At 34.3% G+C, this 21,833-nt stretch overlaps 1 protein-coding gene across 5 annotated transcripts in view; it reads right to left on the reverse strand.

Annotated features, from left to right (window-relative positions):
- Positions 1 to 21,833, reverse strand: part of GRIA2 (glutamate ionotropic receptor AMPA type subunit 2) — a 158,863-nt gene that overhangs the window by 25,343 nt on the left and 111,687 nt on the right. For all 5 annotated transcript variants that reach the window (XR_002077789.2, XM_019441158.2, XM_019441156.2 and 2 more), the window contains exons 7-12: positions 12,750 to 12,917; positions 12,392 to 12,496; positions 11,600 to 11,710; positions 9,882 to 10,088; positions 9,004 to 9,374; positions 4,284 to 4,482 (exon numbers count right to left, since the gene is read on the reverse strand). Coding sequence is in view for 4 of the 5 variants with exons in the window: in XM_019441158.2 (XP_019296703.1) it covers positions 4,284 to 4,482; positions 9,004 to 9,374; positions 9,882 to 10,088; positions 11,600 to 11,710; positions 12,392 to 12,496; positions 12,750 to 12,917 (1,161 nt within the window). In the remaining variant the exon portion in view is untranslated. The remainder of the gene's footprint in view (positions 1 to 4,283; positions 4,483 to 9,003; positions 9,375 to 9,881; positions 10,089 to 11,599; positions 11,711 to 12,391; positions 12,497 to 12,749; positions 12,918 to 21,833) is intronic.

Raw genomic sequence — 21,833 nt, forward strand, 5'->3', positions numbered from 1 at the left:
AAAACAGATAGATCCCTACAAAGGGGATAAAAGATTCATCTTATAATTTTAAATAACATGCTTTCATTCCAACAAAAATACACTTTTAGGAAATATTTGTTAACATTCAGACAAAAGACAAGTTATTTTTCATTCTTTTGCTAGTTATATATCTTCAAAATTTAGCCAATGACCTGACTTCTCAAATCAATTTCTCCAATGACTAAATCCAAAGCTGTTGCTGTGGTAAAAACAGAAAACTAGCTTCATGAACCCTATGACAGTAGAAAACTTTTCATAATATAATAATAAAATCCCTAATCATAAACAGTGTAATAATGAAAAAGCTATCAATAAAGCCAAATGAAGCCATGTTAGGAAACATAAGATAACTGTTAGAACTTTAAATATTAGCAAATGGTAAAAATGGTAAATGCTTTTTCTTCCACATGTAATTAGCTGTCTGAGATCTGAAAGCAAGCACAACAGATGTCTAGAGAACATAGAGTACAACACATGTCTTCAGTCTAACTTCAGCCTAGTCCATCCATATCACTTTTCCTGGCAGACTGGGCATCATGTTAATCAATCTGCCAGCTGTCATCCTGTCCTGAATCCACCTTACAGGAATCCCAGGCATGCCTAGAGCTGAAGCACAATTGAGAGAGAATGACCCAAGATGTGCGGTGACTATTAATTTTAGGAATAGAAGCAAGGAGAATTTCCTTTGTAACATTTTTCCATCAGAAGCTTAGAAGTTCAACCAGACTACAGCTAAGAGAAATTATACCCTGGGATTTAAGGGAAAGAATGTTAGTGAAAATCAATTATATTTACTTTTAGAATGTCTATAAGTTAGCTTCACCGTATTCAATACATATTAGATAACACTCTAAAGAGAAATTATTTTTTTCAAAAGAGAATCTTTTATTCAGGCTCCATATGCTATTGCAATAAACCTTATGTGAAAAGGTATGAGGCATGATAGATACAGCTGGAATGCCACAGTTGTCCTAGAAAACTTTTTTGGGGGGATTCAAAGCAAAACTAAGATTGTCCTCACTATTTTCATCATGGCACCCAATTATCAAACATTAATACTTTTGATTAATTTTTATTAATAATTTTCATTAATTATCAAAATTACTCTTGATTTAGCAGCACCTTTTTATTTAATCCAACTTCCAGAAACAAACCTTTTGTATAGATAATTTCTCCAATTACCACCAAATTACAAAAATATTACAATGGAAGAATTAACATGCCAAGCTCCTATTCACTTTGCTGAAGTGTGCTGTTTTGTTAGCTTCCCTTTACTGGGAATAAATACTAATAGAATAAATAGTGTGGTCCTTATGTATTTTTGAGCCCGTGCTCTTCTTCTTCTAGATAAGGAGAAGCTGACTATGATGCTATATGCACTGACACCTAACCACAGTTGATTCACCATCAGTTTCCTTTTGAAGTTATGTTGAGAGGAAGGTGAAGCCCTGCCCAAATTTCTACCATTATAATTCTCTAATATCACACAAGCAGACGTGGATGTAACCCAAACCGAGCAAGGGTGCAGCAAAAAAAAAAAATCCAGAGACCTTTCTTTGCATGCAAAAATGGTTTATGGAAAGAACCCCTCAGCACAATCATTAGCTGCCTGAATTTGGTCATGTCTGCAAAATTTACTTTAATAGTGCAAAGTATGCCAACAAAAATCATGACTCTGAATATTAGGCAGAAGTACTGTGAGATTCAAAAAGATAATGGGATAAAGAAGATGTGGAATATACACATGATGGACTATTATGGATCTCTCCTAAGAATGAGATCATGCCATTTGCAATAACGTGGATGGATTGAGAGAGAATAATATAAGTGGAATAAATAAACATAGAAAGACAAAGGCCGTAAGATTTCACTCATATGTGGAATTTAAGAAACAAACCCAACAAACAAGGAAAAAAAGAGAACAGACTCTTAAATACAGAGAACAAAATGGTGGCTGTGGGGCAAAATAGATAAAGGGAATTAAAAGTACATTTATCGTTATGAGCACTGAGTAATGCATAGAATTGTTGAACCATTTTACCATACACCTGAGACTAATATAACACTGTATGTTAATTATGCTTTAACAGAGATAATGTATAAGAAAATGCTTTGGAAAGCTATGCTAATAAAAGTTATTAGTTTGCCTAAATACTCAGTATCACTTCTCTATTACTCTAGGAAAGGTAAGCTCACTATCTTACATTGGCAAATGGCACAGCACAAATAATGTTGGCAAGTGTGTATGTATACACATCCATGAATATACTGCACATTGGAACCATGGTCTCCATGCTCATGGTTTTGTGTGCATTGCAACACAAGAGTAACAGCATTCTTTTCCAGAGTCGTCTAGCTTTCTTATCTTGTCTACTAGGAATTTTGAGTATACTGACCACAGGATCCTGGCATCTTGATTATTACACATACACATTCTATGACTGACTGAGTTAAGGTATACTGCAAAGCTCTGGAAATGTGAATGTAAAGTAGTTGAGAGTACTTGGTACTTCTGTTGTGCAAACAAGCTAATGACAGTAGCTCTCAACATATGTATACTACTCTGTAAGAGACGATATGGAAACAAGATTGTTTTAATCAATATTAGTAGCACTAAGTAAACCATGATAGAGCAGGTACTTTGCCTCATTCACATATTTCACTTACTTCAAGATGGAGGAATACTAATGAACTATACAAACAAATGCAAGTCTTATTGGGATACAAATAATAAAAAATGCTTCAAAATATGCTTCTAATTAAGAACCATGCAATATTCTAATTTATTTTAATAGATCCATTGTTATGATCAAGCTAGAGCACTGTGGTACATTAAGAATATTTATTTGTGTACAGGGCACCTGGGTGGCTCAGTTGGTTAAGCGTCCAACACTTGATTACAGCTCAGGTCATGATCTCAAGGTTCTTGAGATCAAGCCCAGTGTCGGGATCCACACTGACAGCATACAGCCTGCTTAGAATTCTCTTTTCCTGCTCTCTCTGCCCCTTCCCTGATCTCTCTCTCTCTCAAAATAAATAAACTTTAAAAAATAATATTTATGTACATATTCATGTATGTTCATAAATGAAAGCAAATTGTCATCAGTAGCAAATCTGTATTATAACATTCATACACAGAACTGCCTTAAAGTCAAAGTAGCTGCTGAGAGATTGACCACATTTGTGTGCTTAAGTTGCAGTGCTTACAGAAAACATCAAGGTCCTGCCCTCCCTACACATACCCAGATTATTATCTGTTATCAACTGTGGTCTGCCCCCGCCACTTGTTCTCCTATCATATTTCAGTTCAACTGAAGTTATTTGGAAAAGAGACCAGAGACAATGTAGACGAACCAGTCTTCAAATTATATCCTCTACTACCTTCAACTGGAAAATGAAGTCCCGATCCTAATTATGAAGTAAATTTGCCTAGATCTCACTCGAGAAAATTCAGATGCATTCTAAGATACTGTTGGATTATCAGAGATCATCTTATGTTATATATATTGGCTGAACTCCTAAGTTTATCAGCTGTATTTAAATATTTTAACATAATAAGTTCTTATATAGAGAAAATAGTATAATGAAAGTATACCAACATCAGGTTATACGGCTTGTTCTATAAACAAATACCAAAAGGCCACAATGTTTTTGAAAAGTAAAATACACTTAATAGACACATTATAATCAAGCTACCCATTTTCTTTTTAAAAAGCTAAAGACCTTTGTTAGCCTTTTCTTGGAGACTTTGACAAAAATTCAGAATTTTCAGACGTTAACATAATCTGTTTGCTGACAAGAAATTAACATAACTGATTTGAAAGTGAGTTTTCAACTGTAAACTATTTAAAATATATGACAGTCATGTTTATTTAAAATAAAACCAAAGACAACACATTTTTGTTTCAAAAATAGTAACAACCTAAACTTAATTATACTTTGCTTCAATTAATTCCAAAAGGACAATCAATCTTCATAAAATTCAATTAAAAATGAATAATTATGAAATAATTCTATTGCAATGCTGTGTTTTTCTCCTAAGGAGTTAGGCATCAGAAAATAGATAAAGATGGAGCTGAGGACAGGGATAGGGAAAGGTGTGGGGACAAGGTCAAGAACAGAAGTAGAGTTAAGACAGAGAGGGAGGTTACTATCGCATAGCACCTTTGTGTAGAGCACAGGAGTGCAGGGGGAGGGGGACAAGGTTTAAAATGGTTACATTTTAAGAGCAAAATCAGAAGATCACAAACAGAATCTCTTACCCTGAAAAACTCTTTGGTGGATCCAGAGTCTAATGTTCCATAAGCAATCTCTGTTTGCTTAGAAAGATCCTCAGCACTTTCGATGGGCGACACCATCCTCTCTACAGTCAGGAAGGCAGCTAAGTTAGCCGTGTAGGAGGAGATTATGATCAGGGTAAAGAACCACCACACACCTCCAACAATGCGCCCAGAGAGGGATCTAATAACAAGTATGAAATGGATTTGTAAAGTGAAATGAATGACCTAATAAAAAAAACCAAGTTAGCAGTATTATGCAAATATTGACTTATATGGGAATATTTAACTTTATACTTTTCAATATATCTGCTGGTTAATAAAACTGGAAACTATTAAGCATTCTGGGGAAGGAGTACAAATAAGCTGAATTTAATGAGATACCCAGAGGCCAAAACTTCAGATTCTTCAGATTCTTTCATAGTTATAATGCCCAAATTGTTTATGGTATGAAATCTCATAACGAAGCAATTTCAAGACATGTGCAAATAATCCATCCAATTCTCATACTACTATCCATTCATGACATAAGCAAACACGAACAAGAGAATTTAAGATCACTCACAAAATTCGCAATAATGTTGAAAAACAAAATCAAATATTAAAAATAAAAGAAGGTGCACCACAGATGTAGCTTTAAACTGATGAAACCCTCCTGGTAATTCGGCCAATGAAGTTCCCAAACCCTCAAAAAGGGCTAAAATTTCATTGAGGGTTGTGTGTGCAAAAACATAGGTTTTAGATACAGTGCAGGATAGAAAACGGAAAAAAAATGATATTACAAACAAAGGTATGACACAAAATATAATTCTTAATGAATAAAAATCTGATGCTTCATGGCATGGACTGCTACGACCCTGTTCCTTTGTGCCTCCTGCTTAAGAAAAAAAGAAAACTCAAGGAAAATGAAATTAGAACATTTAAAAGTTTGCCAAGATACAAATTTCTAATTTGCAATATAATAAAATAAAAATATTTTTAGCCATAAATTCCTATTTAAAATACTTTTTAAAAGCTTAATAGATTCCTAATAATTTACTTTAAACCCTCAGTAGATAAGCATAGATATAGAAATAGATATTTATCATATTATTTTGAAAGATTTTATGGGATTCTACATATAAAGGGATTTAAGTAATATTAACAATCCAAAATAATACCTTTTTTGTTAATAACTTTGTGTCTAACAATTAAACTTGTTACAGCAAAGATGTAACATTTCTAAAAAGTTAAATTATGAACATTTGGTAATTTATGGCCTAAAACAGACCTCCTGATATTTAACAGTAAGAAAGAAACCTTTTGATGAAACACAGATACTATATCAAATCATTGGGTAATATTTGTAGAATAAACTACTCTAGCAGTCAAGAAAGAGTGAGGAAGCTAATTTAAAAGTAATTTTTTTTTAAAGACAAGACCATCTGTTGCTAAAGGAAAAGAGTGAGCAAGCAATGAAAAACAATATAAATAAGAGCCTTTATCATACACAGTCTCTGAGAGATGCAAAGAATTAAATAAATATGACAAGATGGAAAAAGTTAACTTCTCTTATATTCTGTAAAGGATATTAAACACATTTTAAATTTAAGTAACTTCTTGTGTAGACACAGCCACTCTCAAAACGTTCACTATTTATTCCAGAAAAATGAAAGGTATAATTATATGACATGTACCCCATATTAAGAGGGCAGTTGAGATCCCTTAAAACAAAATTGATTTCACGGTAATTGCTTTGACACTATACGCTGCATAGTAATTGGTAATATATTTGAGAATCATTTTTATAAGTAATTCTGTTCCACTTGTGAAATAAACACAAGTTAAAGACATAAGTTGCTTTCAGTTCCAGTGCTTATGTCAGATTTAATAGCTGAAATATGCCAATTTATTTAAAGTTTTATAAGATATCTCAAAAAATGTATTGAACTTATACAACATTCAAAGCAGAAAATTCTTGAGCAGCTTATTATTTACTTGTAAATGTTTTCAAAGGATCAATTAATGTTCTGAAAGAAATTGTTTGTGGAGGAGGCAAATACAATTTATGTTTTATGGTGACAGACAAAAATGGTTTCTGTAAAAAAAAAAAGTAAAACAAAACAAAACAAAACTAAAAGCAACCTTCACCTCTCTGCATCTGCCCTAAAGAAGCAAATAAACATACGTATTTTATCATTTCCTTTAAATCTCTATTAAATAATTATTTTAAGAATGGTATTTTTATTCATTTCAATCCTTTTGAGATATTGGGGATAAAAACAGAGGCAGGCAGGAGAATAAAAGTCAACTTACAGCCTTTTACTCTTACAATTTCTGTGGTTCTAGTCTTTGGAAAACTATAGTTAATATATTCTAAACTTAATTTCAAGCAAATGACCAATTCAGTTCAATAAATTGTTCCAGATTAAAATTTAAATGTTCTATTAATATTAATAATATAGTTCCACATAATATTTTACTTGAAAAGAGGTGATAAATATCTTTGAAGATATTTAAAGAGCATTTCAAAGTGATCTGTGCATTTCATGCATCATCATCATCATCATCATTAGATACAAGGTTTTTCTATTCTTCTTTTCTACACTGGGGTCACCACCATTACATTGCAAAAAAAGTAGTTTGGTTTGTTTAAAAAAATCATTAAATTTTCCAATATCGTCCAGTATGTTCAATTTTTAAATGCACGTATAACACGGAATGAAAGATATGTACACTTAAAATTTTTTAATAAAGCAAATTTTTGTTCATATATACTCTGTGGCAAAAAAATAAATCAGTTGATGGCAAGAAAAAATATTCTATATAAAATCTTAGCAGGACATAAAAATTATTGCATGTGTAATTGTAGTAAGTCATGACTCATGAATGAAATCAAGAGCACAGAAAAAAAGGCCATATTTTAGGAAACAGGCTCATTGAAATTTAGACGTTATCTGTATGCCATGGTGGACACTGGGGTAACACAGATTATGAAAGGTGCCTGTGCTTCAGTCCCTATACATATGTTTTCTGGGCCTTGATAAGCACTGGACACCAAAACAAATAACTTCAGAGCCATGATGCGTGAGGATTGCAAACCTAAGGATTGACATATGGGAATCTGGATCAATACGTTTTACTTTATAATGAACCTCATATGCTTCTCCTTACTTATTCAAAAGGCAGAGCATAGTTTATGTTACCCTAGGATAATTGCCTTATATCTCAGGAATAAAGTAGTTTTATACTTCAGTAGCTTTCTTACCAAAGATGAATAATTTTATTATTATTTATGGACCAGAGTATTCTCAGAAATCTCCATTTGGTTAGGATTTTCTCCCTCATTATTAAAAAATTCTCTTTATGTCTTTAACTGAAATCAGATAAACTAAATTTAAAACTATGAATCTTATATATTTTGTCAGAGGTCACCATAATTATGTATTATTTTATATACAATTATTCTATATTTCTATATTATTCTATATCATTATATATTAAAGTTATTACACATATATGCCATGCAAATACCATTGGCATATTTCATAATGTCACAGGGAATTTTATGGAATTAAGATTTGTTAAAGTCCAAATAATTCTTAACAATGTGTCCTACTAACAGAGAAGTAAGCCACTAATAATCTCTACATACAAGATATATTTAATTGATCTCACTGGGTGGAATATACAAAAAAAGACTGCAAGAAGGTACATATATTTTGAGTTTCTCACATAGTTTTCTGAAATTAATCACTTATCTCCAAAGTGCTCAAAAACTAACAATATAATGAAATAGCATTAGAAAAGTCACCCCTTTTACTAGTCATTAAAATATCCCATAGAATCAAAGGAGGGTAATCACACCTAGATTAAAATGTGCCAGAAGATAAATAAATTTGGCTTTAAATGTGAAAAGAATCACATTAGAAAAAGTATAATTTATTCTTCTTAAGCACCAGATATGGCTATCATTCTTATTCATGTATGTCACATGAACAAAGGCAAAATGTATTTTGTGACATATTTGTTATATTTAGGGATTCTAATGCAGGAATTAATATATCATAATGAGACTAGAGGTGCATAAATTTGTTCCATTACGTGTGTGAATTACTATTCATTATGGCACAAGTCTTTGTAATGAATCAATCATCATTATTACCCAGCCATGTATTTCTATATACTTGGGAAATATGTTACTGTATATTCCCTTTAATCCAATGACCTAACCTTTAAAAAAAAAACAAGTTTTATAATACCTTTATGATACCATTTGCATGAGCTAATAATGGGAAAATAAAAGAGATGGGATGTGTGCCAATGAAGTTTTGTAAACAACTTTTTGTTTTTGTAGTTAATAAGTAATGTTGCCCATTTTCCCATATACAGGTCTGTGGATCAACACACAGATGACTGTAAAATGAGAATATGCAGCAAAAACACGGTACCCCTCCAAGAAGGCATGGAATGATAGGAACCTTATGCATTTTATAGCCTCTCCATGGTGTGTATAATTTCACCAGGAAATATATGCTCAACATTCAAAGAACATTGCTCAAATATTTCACAGGCTTATGCCGATGGTAAAAGCCTGTCCTTAAGAGTCTCAAACTGCTTGGGCAGGTAGTCGGCAGCTGTTTACTTCTTTAAGTGAATTCATAAACACCATGAATATCCACTTGAGACCTAAAATGCACAAAGTTGAAGCAGGTGAGTGACCAACCTTGGCGAAATATCGCATCCTTGCTGCATAAAGGCACCCAAGGAAAACCAGAGACTATTAAAAATCCCAAATTCATTAGTTGATTCACTACTTTGTGTTTCTCTTCCATCTTCAAACTCCTCAGTGTGCCACTCGTAGGGGCTAAATCTGCTGACCAGGAATAAAACTACACTGACCCCAATGTAGGCAAAAACAATGCACATCCAGATCTCATAGGCTAAAGGATCAAGAAATGAAAACACTCCTGGTTTGGACTTCTGAGGCTTCTTGATCATGATAGATATCCCGAGGCTCATAAAGGGCTTTGAGAAGTCAATCACCTCTTCTCTCACAAGGGTAATAGTTAATGGAGCAATTGCAATGTCAGCTTTCTGTAAGGGAAACAAATGAAAGTAATAGTACCTGGAGTCATGGTCAAAAAAGGAATCATGCTTACAGTATTGGATCAAAAGGGAAGGAAAGGAAATAAGGGAAATGTCAATAATTATTTCCCTGGTAATGTCCCAGTAAAGAATAAGCAAACAAACAAAAAACCAATCTGTTCTCCAAATATCCCTCCTTTTTATAAATACACAGTACACCCATCTGACTTGATTTTTATAATTACATCCCTACACTGCGTCTATGCCTTTGCTGCCTCTGAACAATGCATATGGCCCATAGGCCTCAAGACAGATAGAAGGCCTGTCTCATTTAGTGTGCGTGTGTGCTTCTGACTTCATCCTTAATCTTCAGATGGTCACAAGGAAATAGAATAATATTTTTAAGTAATGTGGGAAACCAACAACCTCAGATATAGGCACTTTGCAGGGAAGGGAGGCATTCTGTCAACAAAAGTTCACTTGAATGACTTTATTTGGGAGAAGAGCTATACTTACCCCATATACAAGTTCTCCAACCATCCCATTCCAAATTTTCGTGTCAGCATCCCTGGCCCCATACTTGCCATCCCCAACAATTGTCAACTTGTACTTGAACCCACAATGTTTGGCGATTTCTGCAGCCAAGTCAACACAGTAGCCCTCATAACGCTCATTGCCTTCAAGCATTTCATGATTTTTCTTCATCATAACATATGGAGATTCCTATATGGAAAGACAGTGCTTTCATTGATAAAAATAGCTGTGTAACTACTCTCACTGAATCAAGTCTTCTGGTTTAATTATTACCTGTTAGCCAGAGAAATCGTAGAATATAAATGGCGGACAATATTAGCAAAAAATATCTAAGCGTGATACTTTTGGAAAAAGGTTATCAAATGTCTACCGTCATAGTTTATTAATACGGTTTGTACCTAGCCATACAAAAGTAAATAAGAAACTCAAAAGCACAAACTGTTGGCTTGTCCCCTTGTCATGCTTGTTAAGTCCTAGAGCTTAGAGGGGAATTATGCTGCTCAACATCTGTTTTATTCAACTCTGGATCCACCATGCTCTTATGTTAAGGTTATGCTGTCCTCAAGAAACAGCGTTCACCCAAAACTCTGTGTACTGTTTCTTCAAGGGTGAGGTTCATGGGGACATGAGGCTCATGGTCAGTGATGCACAGACTAAAACAATCACTGGCGTGGTCATATGCTGATGCCACCCTCTGACATTTCATGTCTCACTTCATCTATGAGATATTCTCTCCTAGAATTATATTCCAAGGATAGAGAGCAGCTTCCCCCTGTAAACATAAGAAAAGGGAGGTATGAAAATGATTCAAAATAGCCCAATATCCTCCCCTGGAAAGTGGCACCAAGCATATTTGGGGGCTCAGTGATACGGTTCCTCTCAATGGCATGATTAAGGCAAAATCCCTCAAATGTCTAGCTTACTTACCCTTATTAATATATTTCCAAATGCCAATGTTTTTATCCAGATCTCTTATTTTATTAACCTATCTATGTTTTTCTTCTCAATATTGTCAGAATAATGAATCCCACAAGTTTACTATATCACTGCTTAATAAAACAAAATACAACTGTTTTGCCATAAAACCATGTACTATTAGTGAACCCCATTTCCTCCATTTCATTTCACCAACAGCTTGTCACGAGGATCTACATCTTCCTTCCATCTATCCAAAGCCTAGATGTTCAAGATTCAGTTCAGTTTTGTCTCATTCATTCAGCACTGGCTATGTGCTAACGACTGTGCTGAGTTTGGGGGTTTAAAAAAAGGGAGATTATCTTTATCTTTAAGAATTTCATCTTATATTATAAAGAAAAAGATATTGACACTGCTACTAGACCATGTAACAAATGTAAAAAGAGAATGTACCCACAACTGCATGGGAAGTGAAAGGTAAAGCACTTGAGGAAATACAAGGAACGCTCTTCAAGACTTTCCCGAGTTGTTCACACTTAGTGATGCACCAGTGTATGAATTACCCTTCAAGCTAAATTTCAGTATTGAAGAGGATAGGAAATATTTTGAATGCTTTGCTTAATGCCTGTGTAGTCCTTTTGACAGAGTAAATATACTATACGTGATTAAAATGGTGCCAAAGCAGCACTGCATCAGTTATACTCAAATGCAAACAGCAATTCTAGTTGGCAGATGTTTTCCATAAGAAAAACTAAAGTAAAGCATAGGCATCTGTAGCTAATTACCAAAATTGTAGTGACAACAACAGTCTTATTCTCGAGCCCAGAGGTATCATTTCCAGAGGGGAGTTCAGTAAGGGTAACGACCATTTTGTCTACTTCACTCCAGTATCCAATCTGAAAAAGGTTACAGAAAGATAGGCACATGGATAAGTGATCTTTCTTTTAGCCAAGAATTTAATAATTTCAAACTCATGTCTGCATCCAAAGTTACATCTACATTAACTAGGCTTCTTCTAAACAGACATGTGTCTTTGATATATGTGACTCTGATAGAAATAGGGCTTATATAAACAATGAAACAAAAACAATTCTTAAAAACAGCTTGTTTCTTCATGTCCGTTTCTTATATTCTCCCAGGGTAATCTGTTTGGGAGTGAGCGTATAGAAATAGAAATAAAATTCAAGCAATGACACTGTATCCATAACCGTTAAAAGGAAGGTGTTGAGCTAAAACGTTAACGCATATTTGCACCAGCTATGTTTTGTCTTCTGAACCATAAACTGTCAGCGATAGCTCTTTCTCTTCTCATTAAACTTCTTATACCTTGATAGAAAAAAATACATATAAAGAGTTCTATTCACAGTTGTTTAAAGATTACATTTCAGTGTTACTTACCAGAAAGGAATTGATTATATTTAGGAAACAAAACATTTTAAAATACATCTGTTTCTGGAAGTAGTTAAACTCTACCTACGTGAATACACTTTTCCAGGACTCTTCGGAAGAAGAGGTGATGGGTAATTAACTCACCTCCTCACACAGAGAAAACTGCCTTTAGATCCCTAATGATTTACCTTCCGGGGCCCATTAGTTTTGAGTTCCATGATGTTAATTGTATAGTTTATTCTTTTTCCATTCTGGTCAAACTTTATATTTCCTGAGAGACCTTCAACCTGAACCTAATGAGGAAATGGGAAAGCATCACAGTTATCAATTTACTTCAAGCAAAGATACAAACGGGGTACAGATTACTCTCACTGGGCTCTAGTCGAGAAAACAACATTTATAAGGTTGTTTTTCACTCTTCAACCTACCTTTGTGCAGTCAGGAAATACTATTCACTTTATATTACACATAACAAGGAGACTAATGTAGTAGAAAACTACAGTGTCCGTTGTTAACTCACATTCATAATCATTTTGAGTGACTAACCTGTTTGAGGGCCCTTTCTATTTCTACGCCTTGTCCCCAGGGGACTGCTGGGTTTGCCAGACAGTCTCCCGCGTTTCCCCTTCGGGAGATTTCAATTCTCTGCTTCCGTAGGTTGCGGAAAGCTTCAGTCATCACTTGAACAGCGTCGTAGGTCAGAGCAGAAGTATACTGAAAAGCATCACACACACTTCATAAGAATGGGAAAAAAATTCCAAGGTTCACTGCACACTGGCCATCTAGACTGCAGCCGGCCACCTACAATACCAGTTCACAGTCCAAGAACTTAGAAACCATTCCTGCATCTAGAAGTCTAAGAATCTAATAGAGGTAATATGGAACATTGGGACTGTAGAGTGTGTTCTTGACCGTAAGCATCTCCCGTTATGTTAATGTCTCAGTTATTTCAGGTGACAACTTTCAAAATTGTGTCTTTTCTTTCTTAACGAATTTCTTTTTAGAGCATCACTCTATGGCCTGATTTGGGGATACAGGAAATGATCAAATTAACAAATAAATATCCTACCACTAACGAGAGGTACATTTGACAATAGGGAAAGAATATTGATTGGTTTAAGTGTCTAATTCTACCTCAGTGATGCTCCCATAGATCTGCAATAATCTTTGCAATGTTTGTTTTTAAGATCCCCTCAGTGATTATGGTAATCAAATAGAACCATCAAATTTCATAATTTCTACATCCCCTTCATGCCTCAACAGTTTATGGTAAGATTGGTTCCAAACTTATGGTATTCAGATCCCAGTAGGACAGTAGTATTATTACAGGATCTGGGGGCCAAATGTAAAAAAAAGGTATTAATTGTGCTAAGCATTGTCAGTGGCTAGATCAGTATTACTTGATGCATGTATATATACCTCCATCTATCAAATGCATCATGCTACTATTGTTAATGACAAACCATATTTTAACACAACAGCTTTAATGAATGCTGAGGAAATTTCTGCTATCAAGTATTTTTCAATCTGTAAGTAACAAAAGTATAGTGAATCTGGGTAAAAAATGCAGTATCATACTGAATTTGAGATACAAAAATTCTTGACCACAAATCCCAAATGGGTACTTAGTATTTCCAAGTAATCCCCCTCACTTCTTTAGTAAATTAGTTCCTCCACTCTCAAAATTATTATTTTATACCTTCCCTTCTCTAATATCCACAGCTATGCATCTTGCCTTACATGTCACTGAAAAAATAGAAGCCATAAGACAGAAAACTTTTATCTTTCAACCATAAAACTGCCAAGAGCACACATTCTCTGTGACATCTATTGTAAAGATTTAGAAGGAAGGAAAGAATTCAGGTAAGGGGTTCAGAGATCTTGACATGGACCCTGGGACTCTTTATAGGACTCATATTCTCTTCCAGTCCAGTGAAAAGATTATATAAATAGATAACTGCTATCTACCTATTATAGTGTTATAAGTTGGTCTGATGGTGGATAGATGTCTGTCTGGTTTATCCTTTTAAATGAGAGATATTACAATAAGGCAAATGAAAAATAGTTTATGTCATATGAATCATTGCCTTCATGCATCCAGAAATTTCTTGAGCCTCCATTTTTTTAAATGAGAAAATGGCAGTGTAAGGTTATCAGTCATTCAATCTTTGCGTGAATTAGTTTTGGTGAATTGTTTTCATTTGATCACACAAATGAGTCAAATTTGATGGGAAAGTTGGTAGGAAGAAGAAAAAGAGAAAATGGTTTGGATGCCATGTGCTCTGTGACCGAGTGCTATAAACTATAATAAGATATTCATATTTACCTCTAGGTTTTCTTACTTATTTCTTCTCATGTGATACCTGTTAAACAATGTCATTGCAGGCCTATCTGTGAGTCCTTTACATATTTAGATGATCTTCTGGATGCTCGTACTTGAGTTTCTTACAAATATCTGATCAGCTATACAGATCTAAATAAAACCCATCACCATTTTTTCCAAAAATCTGCAACCTTTTTCTTCAAACTGTACATGTGAGGAATTAGCAAAATATAGTATGTAAGAGGTCCAACTAGATTTAGAATCAACCTAAATTTCTGACAGTAGAGGAAGTTTAATACTATACTTTCTGCCTTAAGAAAGTATTATGCAGCCATTAAAAAGTGACACTAATGAAGGTTATATAACAATATGAATGTCAATTATAAAATTAGTGAAAATATTACTACAACTAAATTTTTTAAAAACCCTTCTTCATTGATAAATGAGACTGATTAAAAAATAGTAATATACCTTCAACAAATAAGGGAAAGAAAAATAAACAAAATGATTATAATAATAGGAAACATATTATTATATTTCTTTTCCAAGTGTTCTAGAATATTCATGGACTCTTTTAAGAAAACCTGTATTATATCAAAGGCACTGTTTTATATCATATCTACTTAAGCAAAGACCTGGAGAAATAAGATAACACACCAGAATTTATCTGGCATACATATATGTTTGTTTCTATTCTCCTAGAGGAAAAAAAAATGATTAATTTGCCTTCTTCTACATCAGTTAGTTCATTGACAGTATGATTCTTAAAATAAAGTCTAGGTCACTGAATAGGAAACAGAGCTAAATTGAATAAATCGGATGTGTAAAAACAGAAGTATTGCAACGTCTATTAAAAAGTTACGATAATAGTTAAAAGCCAAAATCTTCTTTGAGTCAGCTTGTTCACATTACTATGAGAAATCTATAAAGTCATCTGCTAAATGCTTTAGAGGTCTATAGATGTTGGTGAACTACATTAAAAAATAATATTAGGATGAATGAACTAAAAGCATTTATGTCTGTGCAGCATGTTACAATTATGATTCAGAGCATGAGCATACTAAGAAGAGAAAATCCTTTCAACCTTTTTCAAATGTTCAAATTTAATCAAGTCTCCAGCCTATTATCATTCTTAATTAAAAGTCACAATCATAGAAACACAATTCTGGACTGAGAGAAAATAAACAGACACTGTCTCCAGAGTTCCTTTTTGTTTATGTACCACATATGTGGCTCGTTTATTTTTCTAAACAAATATATTCATATTTTTGATTGGATTGTTAGATATTTCAGTTTTATTCTACCATTCACTAAACTAGGTGCAAATTAATTTGAAGGGAACATGATGCCAATGTAACTATCTCCTTCCTTGAAAACAAATGCATCATCTCTGCCCCGGTGTTTATGTTCTGTGAAATCCCTCAGCTGAGTTGGAAATTTATAATTCAGTGGGGGCCATTATGTCTTGCAGCACTCATATCACAATTGCATCATATCCACACTTTAAAGAAGAAATCTGGGAAACGTTTTTATGGTCCATTTTCCAAATGCACTTTTTATTCCATTTTAAATTAGATTTATTGAGACTTATTTTTCAAATATAAAATGAAATACACATTTTAAACATGTTTGTTATGCCCAATAGTCATCAGACATTATTCAATAATACATTACCATAATCACTGGGACCAGAAAACGGTTTTCTGACAGTCGAAAAAGAGGGAATAAAAAGAAGTTCTATGTACATTAGAATTCAATGAACATACAAAAAGGATAAATAGGCTATAATATAACATTTTATGGGTCATTATTATGATAGCACCTCCTCCTAAACATGTTATCTGCACTGTGCTAAAACAAACAAAACAATTATTCCAAGAAAAAGTACTGGGCTTTAGGTATAATGAAAGTGTTAGAAACCTTGCTGTAAATGGTCATTTTTGAAATTTTCCTTGACATTTGAAATTGGATTGTATATAGTTTAGAAAGCATTGAATGGACCATCAGAAGACAGAGCCTAAGTCCTGATGTTATCATTTACTACTCAGTTGTCTTGGGCAAGTTAAGAAAAGTGAGAGTGTCCAAGGTTTCTTACCAATGAAATAAGGAAAGCAACGTCTCTCTTATGTCATAGTAGTATTGGAAAAGCTCATGAGGGAGAAAGAATTCATGTCGACCTAGTTCTCTACATGCCAAACCTGAGCTGAGTGGTTTCCTAGCAAGTCCTTTTTAAAAAGTCGATGCCACAAATATTTTTATTTCAGTTTTAGAGATGAATATTTCAAGTTAACATGTTATATTTTTCCCAGGGTCACAAATGAGGCAGGTGGAGTTTGAATTCAGATCTCTGTGTTTCTGGAGAAATGATGGTGCTCCAATGACGGTGCTCAACCAGCCTGGTTTGGTCATAGTATCCCCATTTTAAGCAGAAAGTCTGCAATCCCAGGAAACTCCTCAGTACCAAGCATACTGGGACAGTGGGTCCCCTTGTTTGGCAAACACCACATCAAATGAGTAGAGTTATAGGAAATGAGAAGCCAGGTGAATTATAAAATGTGCTAAAAAATACAAGTTATTAGCCAGTGTGTTTGCTTTCTTTTTTCCTTGTATTACTATCTGTCCAGGTATGAAACTAGCTTGTTTTGATGTTTTGAAAACCACTATCCTAATCTACAAAAGAGTCTATGGTTCAAGAAGTTCAGAAAATTATTCTCACGTTGGCGTATTAAAAGCCCTGAGAAATCCTGCAGTGACAATCCCAGTTTAGCTTTGTCTGAAGAACATTCATTGTCCAAATAAATTACCATTTAAAAAATTTCCTTAACACCAATTATTTTCCACAAAAATAATGTCTTGTGTAACATACTTTGGGCTGTTAAAAGTTTTATGGCCTGAAAAAATTTATATACTCATTTTTAAGTGGCATCCCTTATTTGATTAAAGTTATTATACACCAAATGATATTTCCCTAAAGAATTTTATAATATACCTCTCAATTTCTTCATTTTACAAATTTATCAAAATGGTCAAAAATGATGAGCTCTAAGAAAAATAAGTAAACCTATAAGAAAAACTTGAGAAAGTCTTTTTATTTGTTTATATATTCTGGGCAATGACCAAGAATCACCTAGAGCCATAAAAAAATGAACAGTATTAGGAGATATATTATAAACTTAAGTTTATTCATTTGCATTAATTTCAAATTTAATTGCACTCTGGACTTTTCCAGAGCTGTCTGTGATAAGGCTGTGTAAAACTTGTTGAACACGTGCCCTTTGAAACTTTACTGCATAAAGTTATGATATCATCACAGAAACTCAGCATCAGTGAAGCAGCAGGAATGCTCATTTGTTGCTGGTGAGAACGCAAAATGTTACAGCCACGTTGGGAGACAGTTTACCAGTCTCTTACAAAACTAAACATACTCGTACCATATGATCCAGCTATTGCACTACTTGGTATTTACCCAAAGAAGTCTAAACCATATTTCCACTCAAAAACCAGTGCATAGATATTCATGGTAGCTTTATTCATAATTGCCAAAATTTGAAGCCACCAGGATATCCTTCGGTAAATGTTTGGATGAATAAATTGTGGTACATGCAGACAATGGAATATTATCAGTGCTAAAAATGAGTGAGCTATCAAGCCATAAAAAGACATGGAAGAAACTTGGATGTACATTACTAAGTGAAAAAAGCCAATCTAAAAAGGCAGTATACTGTATGAATCCAACTATATGACATTCTAGAAAAGGCAAAACTATGGAGACAGTGAAAGATCAGTGTTTGCCAGGAGTGGGAGGAGAGATAAATAGAGCACAGAAGATTTTCAGAGCAGTGAAAATATTCACTATGAAACTATAATGATGGAAGCATGTTATTACACATTTGTGCCAACCCACAGAATGTACACACTAAGATGAACCATAATGTAAACTATGGACTATGGGCAACTATGATATATCAAAGCAGGGTCATCAATTCTAACAAATGAATCACTCTGGTGAGTGAACTTGATATTGGAGTTGGCTATGCAGGTCTGGGGCAGAGGTATATGGAAATTCTCAGCATTTTCTGCCCAATTTTAGTGTGAACCTTAAACTGCTCTAAAAAAGTTAAATCTTAGTTACAAAATTTAAAAATAATCAACATCTTTAGTAAGCACACTGGCTGTATCATTTCCGTGGGTGAAAAAGCCAACTCCATTGGTAAGAAATCAAAATTAACATCCTTTATTATTCTTCCTGAATGATAAAAATAATTTTTAGTCCACCATGAAGAAAGATTTTTCATGTGAAAGGAATACATTAAAAAACTACATATTTTTTACCTAAATTATCCAGTGGGGCTACCGACTCTGACTGAAAGTCTTGCTTAACGACCAATACTTTTAATCTTCTAAAACTTTGCATTCACTTAAGAACCCAAATTTTCAGATAAAACTAATTAGGTTCATCAAGATGGAAAAAAAGCTGGTTTTGATTCACCCATCAGTTGGAAGAGACTAAGAGGCAGATCTCTTACTTTGTTGGTTGCATAAATTCCTCCCTGAGTCTCCCCACTTTCCAGGAATCTTCTAACAACGTGAAAGTTCCTTATCTTTTATAATCCAGTAAGAAGAAAACAGATATGTTCCAAGGTTATTTAGGATTTGATTTCAATTTCTGGAGTTCGGAGATGACTGCTTGCAAGTCACTACAATTTTTGAGAGACAAAGGAACCATTTGAGGTGGCACAGATTCAGCAAAAATTAGAACTGTTCATGTATGTTTTACTGAATGCCTAATCAGCACTTCACATAATCATGGCATTAGAGGAATCTGAGCTGAGATCACCTAAATTTATTCCCTTTATAGATGAAGGAATGTGGAAATGAGATGAACCCAGATATTGAGACTTTTTATTATATAGTAGTAGTGCCTTTTTAATCCTGTAATATACATTTACAAAGTAATATGATTTAATGCCATAATTTACATTTGAATAGTGCAATGCATTATTTTTCAATCACTTTTTATAAAATATCCATATCAAAATTTTAATTTAAGGGCTTATTTCAGCCATATACACACTTTTTAAACCACAGACTATAAAGTGGTGCCTGGATGGTTCAGTCAGTTAAACCTCTGGCTCTTGTTTTGCCTCAGGCCATGATCTCATGGCTTCCTGAGTTCCAGATCCAAATCGGGTTCTGTGCTGATAGCACAGAGCCTGCTTAGGATTCTCTCTCTCTTTCTCCACTCCTCCCCCACTCACACTGTCTCTGTCTCTCTCAAAAATTAAAGTAAATTAATAAATTTTAAAAATCAATTAATCAATAGTGGTGAGAGTAGACATCCCTATTGTGTTCCTGATCTCAGCAAGCTCTCAGTTTTTCTCCATTGAGGATGATATTAACCGTAGGCTTTTCATATATGGCTTTTATGATGTTAAGGTATGTCCTTCTATCCCAAATTTATTGAGGGTTTTTATTAAAAAAGATGCTGTATTTTGTCAAATCCTTTTTCTGCATCTATTGACAGGATCATATGGTTCTTATCCCTTCTTCTATTAATGTGATGTGTCACATTGATTGATTCGCAAATACTGAACCAGCCCTGCAGCCCAGGAATGAGTCCCACTTGATCATGGTGAATAATTCTTTTAATATACTATTGAATTCAACTTGCTAGTATCTTGTTGAGAATTTTTGCATCCATGTTCATCAGTGATATTGGCCTGTAATTCTCCTTTTTAGTGGGGTCTCTGACTGGTTTGGGAATCAAGGTAATACTGGCTTCATAGAATGAGTCCGGAAGCTTTCCTTCCATTTCTATTTTTTGGAACAGCTTGAGGAAGATTGGTATTAACTCTGCTTTAAATGTCTGGTAGAATTCCCCTGGGAGGCCATCTGGCCCAGGACTCTTATTTGTTGGGAGATTTTTGATAACTCACTCAATTTCCTTGCTGGTTATGGGTCTGTTCAAATTTTCTATTTCTTTCTGTTTGAGTTTTGGCAGTGTGTGGGTGTCTAGGAATTTGTCCATTTCTTCCAGGTTGTCCAGTTTGTTGGCATACAATTTTTCATAGTATTCTCTAATAATTGTTTGTATTTCTGTTGTGTGGGTTGTGATCTCTCCTCTTTCACTTATGATTTTATCTATTTGGGTTCTCTCTCTTTTCTTTTTGAGAAGTCTGGCTGGGGGTTATCAATTTTGTTCATTTTTTCAGAAAAAAACAGCTTTAAGATTCATTGTTCTGTTCAACTGTTTTTGTTTTTTTGTTGTTTTTTTTTTTGGATTCTATATTGTTTATTTCCGCCCTAATCTTTATTAATTCTCTTCTTCTGCTGGCTTTGGGGAAGTCTTAGCCTCAGCAATCAGACAACAAAATGAAATAAAAGGCATCCAAACTGGCAAAGAAGTCAAACTTTCACTTTTCATAGATGACATGATAATCTACATGGAAAACTCAAAAGACCACCAAAAAGCTGCTAGAAATGGCACATGAATTCAGCAAAGTCACAGGACATAAAATCAATATAGAGAAATGGGTTGCATTTCTATATACCAATAATGAAGCAACAGAAAGAAAAATCAAGAGATTGATCCTATTTACAATTGCATCAGGAACTATAAAATACTTAGGAATAAACCTAACCAAAGATGTAAAAGAACTGTATGCTGAAAACTATAGAAAACTTATGAAAGAAATTGGAGAAGACACAAAGAAATTGAAAAACAGGGGCGCCTGGGTGGCTCAGTCGGTTAAGCGGCCGACTTTGGCTCAGGTCACGATCTCGCGGTCCGTGAGTTCCAGCCCCGCATCGGGCTCTGTGCTGACAGCTCAGAGCCTGGAGCCTGTTTCGGATTCTGTGTCTCCCTCTCTCTCTGCCCCTCCCCTCTTCATGCTCTGTCTCTCTCTGTCTCAAAAATAAATAAACGTTAAAAAAAAAAAAGAAATTGAAAAACATTCCATGCTCATGGATTGGAAGAAGAGATATTGTTAAAATGTCAATACTACCCAAAGCAATCTACACATTCAATGCAATCTCAATCAAAATTGCAACGGCATTCTTCTCAAAGCTAGAACAAACAATCCTAAAATTTGTATGGAACCACAAAAGACCCTAAATAGCCAAAGTAATGTTGAATAAGGAAACCAAAGTGGGATGCAGCACAATCCCAGACTTTAGCCTCTACTACAAAGCCGTAATGATCAAGACAGTATAGTATTGGCAAAAAACAGACACAGAGACCAATGGAATAGAATAGAGAACACAGAATTGGACCCAGACATGTATGGCCAACTAATCTTTGACAAAGC

Source organism: Panthera pardus, unplaced genomic scaffold, assembly GCF_024362965.1.
Source record: "Panthera pardus isolate Hobbes unplaced genomic scaffold, ASM2436296v1 HiC_scaffold_13, whole genome shotgun sequence".
NCBI classification, from domain to species: Eukaryota; Metazoa; Chordata; class Mammalia; order Carnivora; family Felidae; genus Panthera; species Panthera pardus.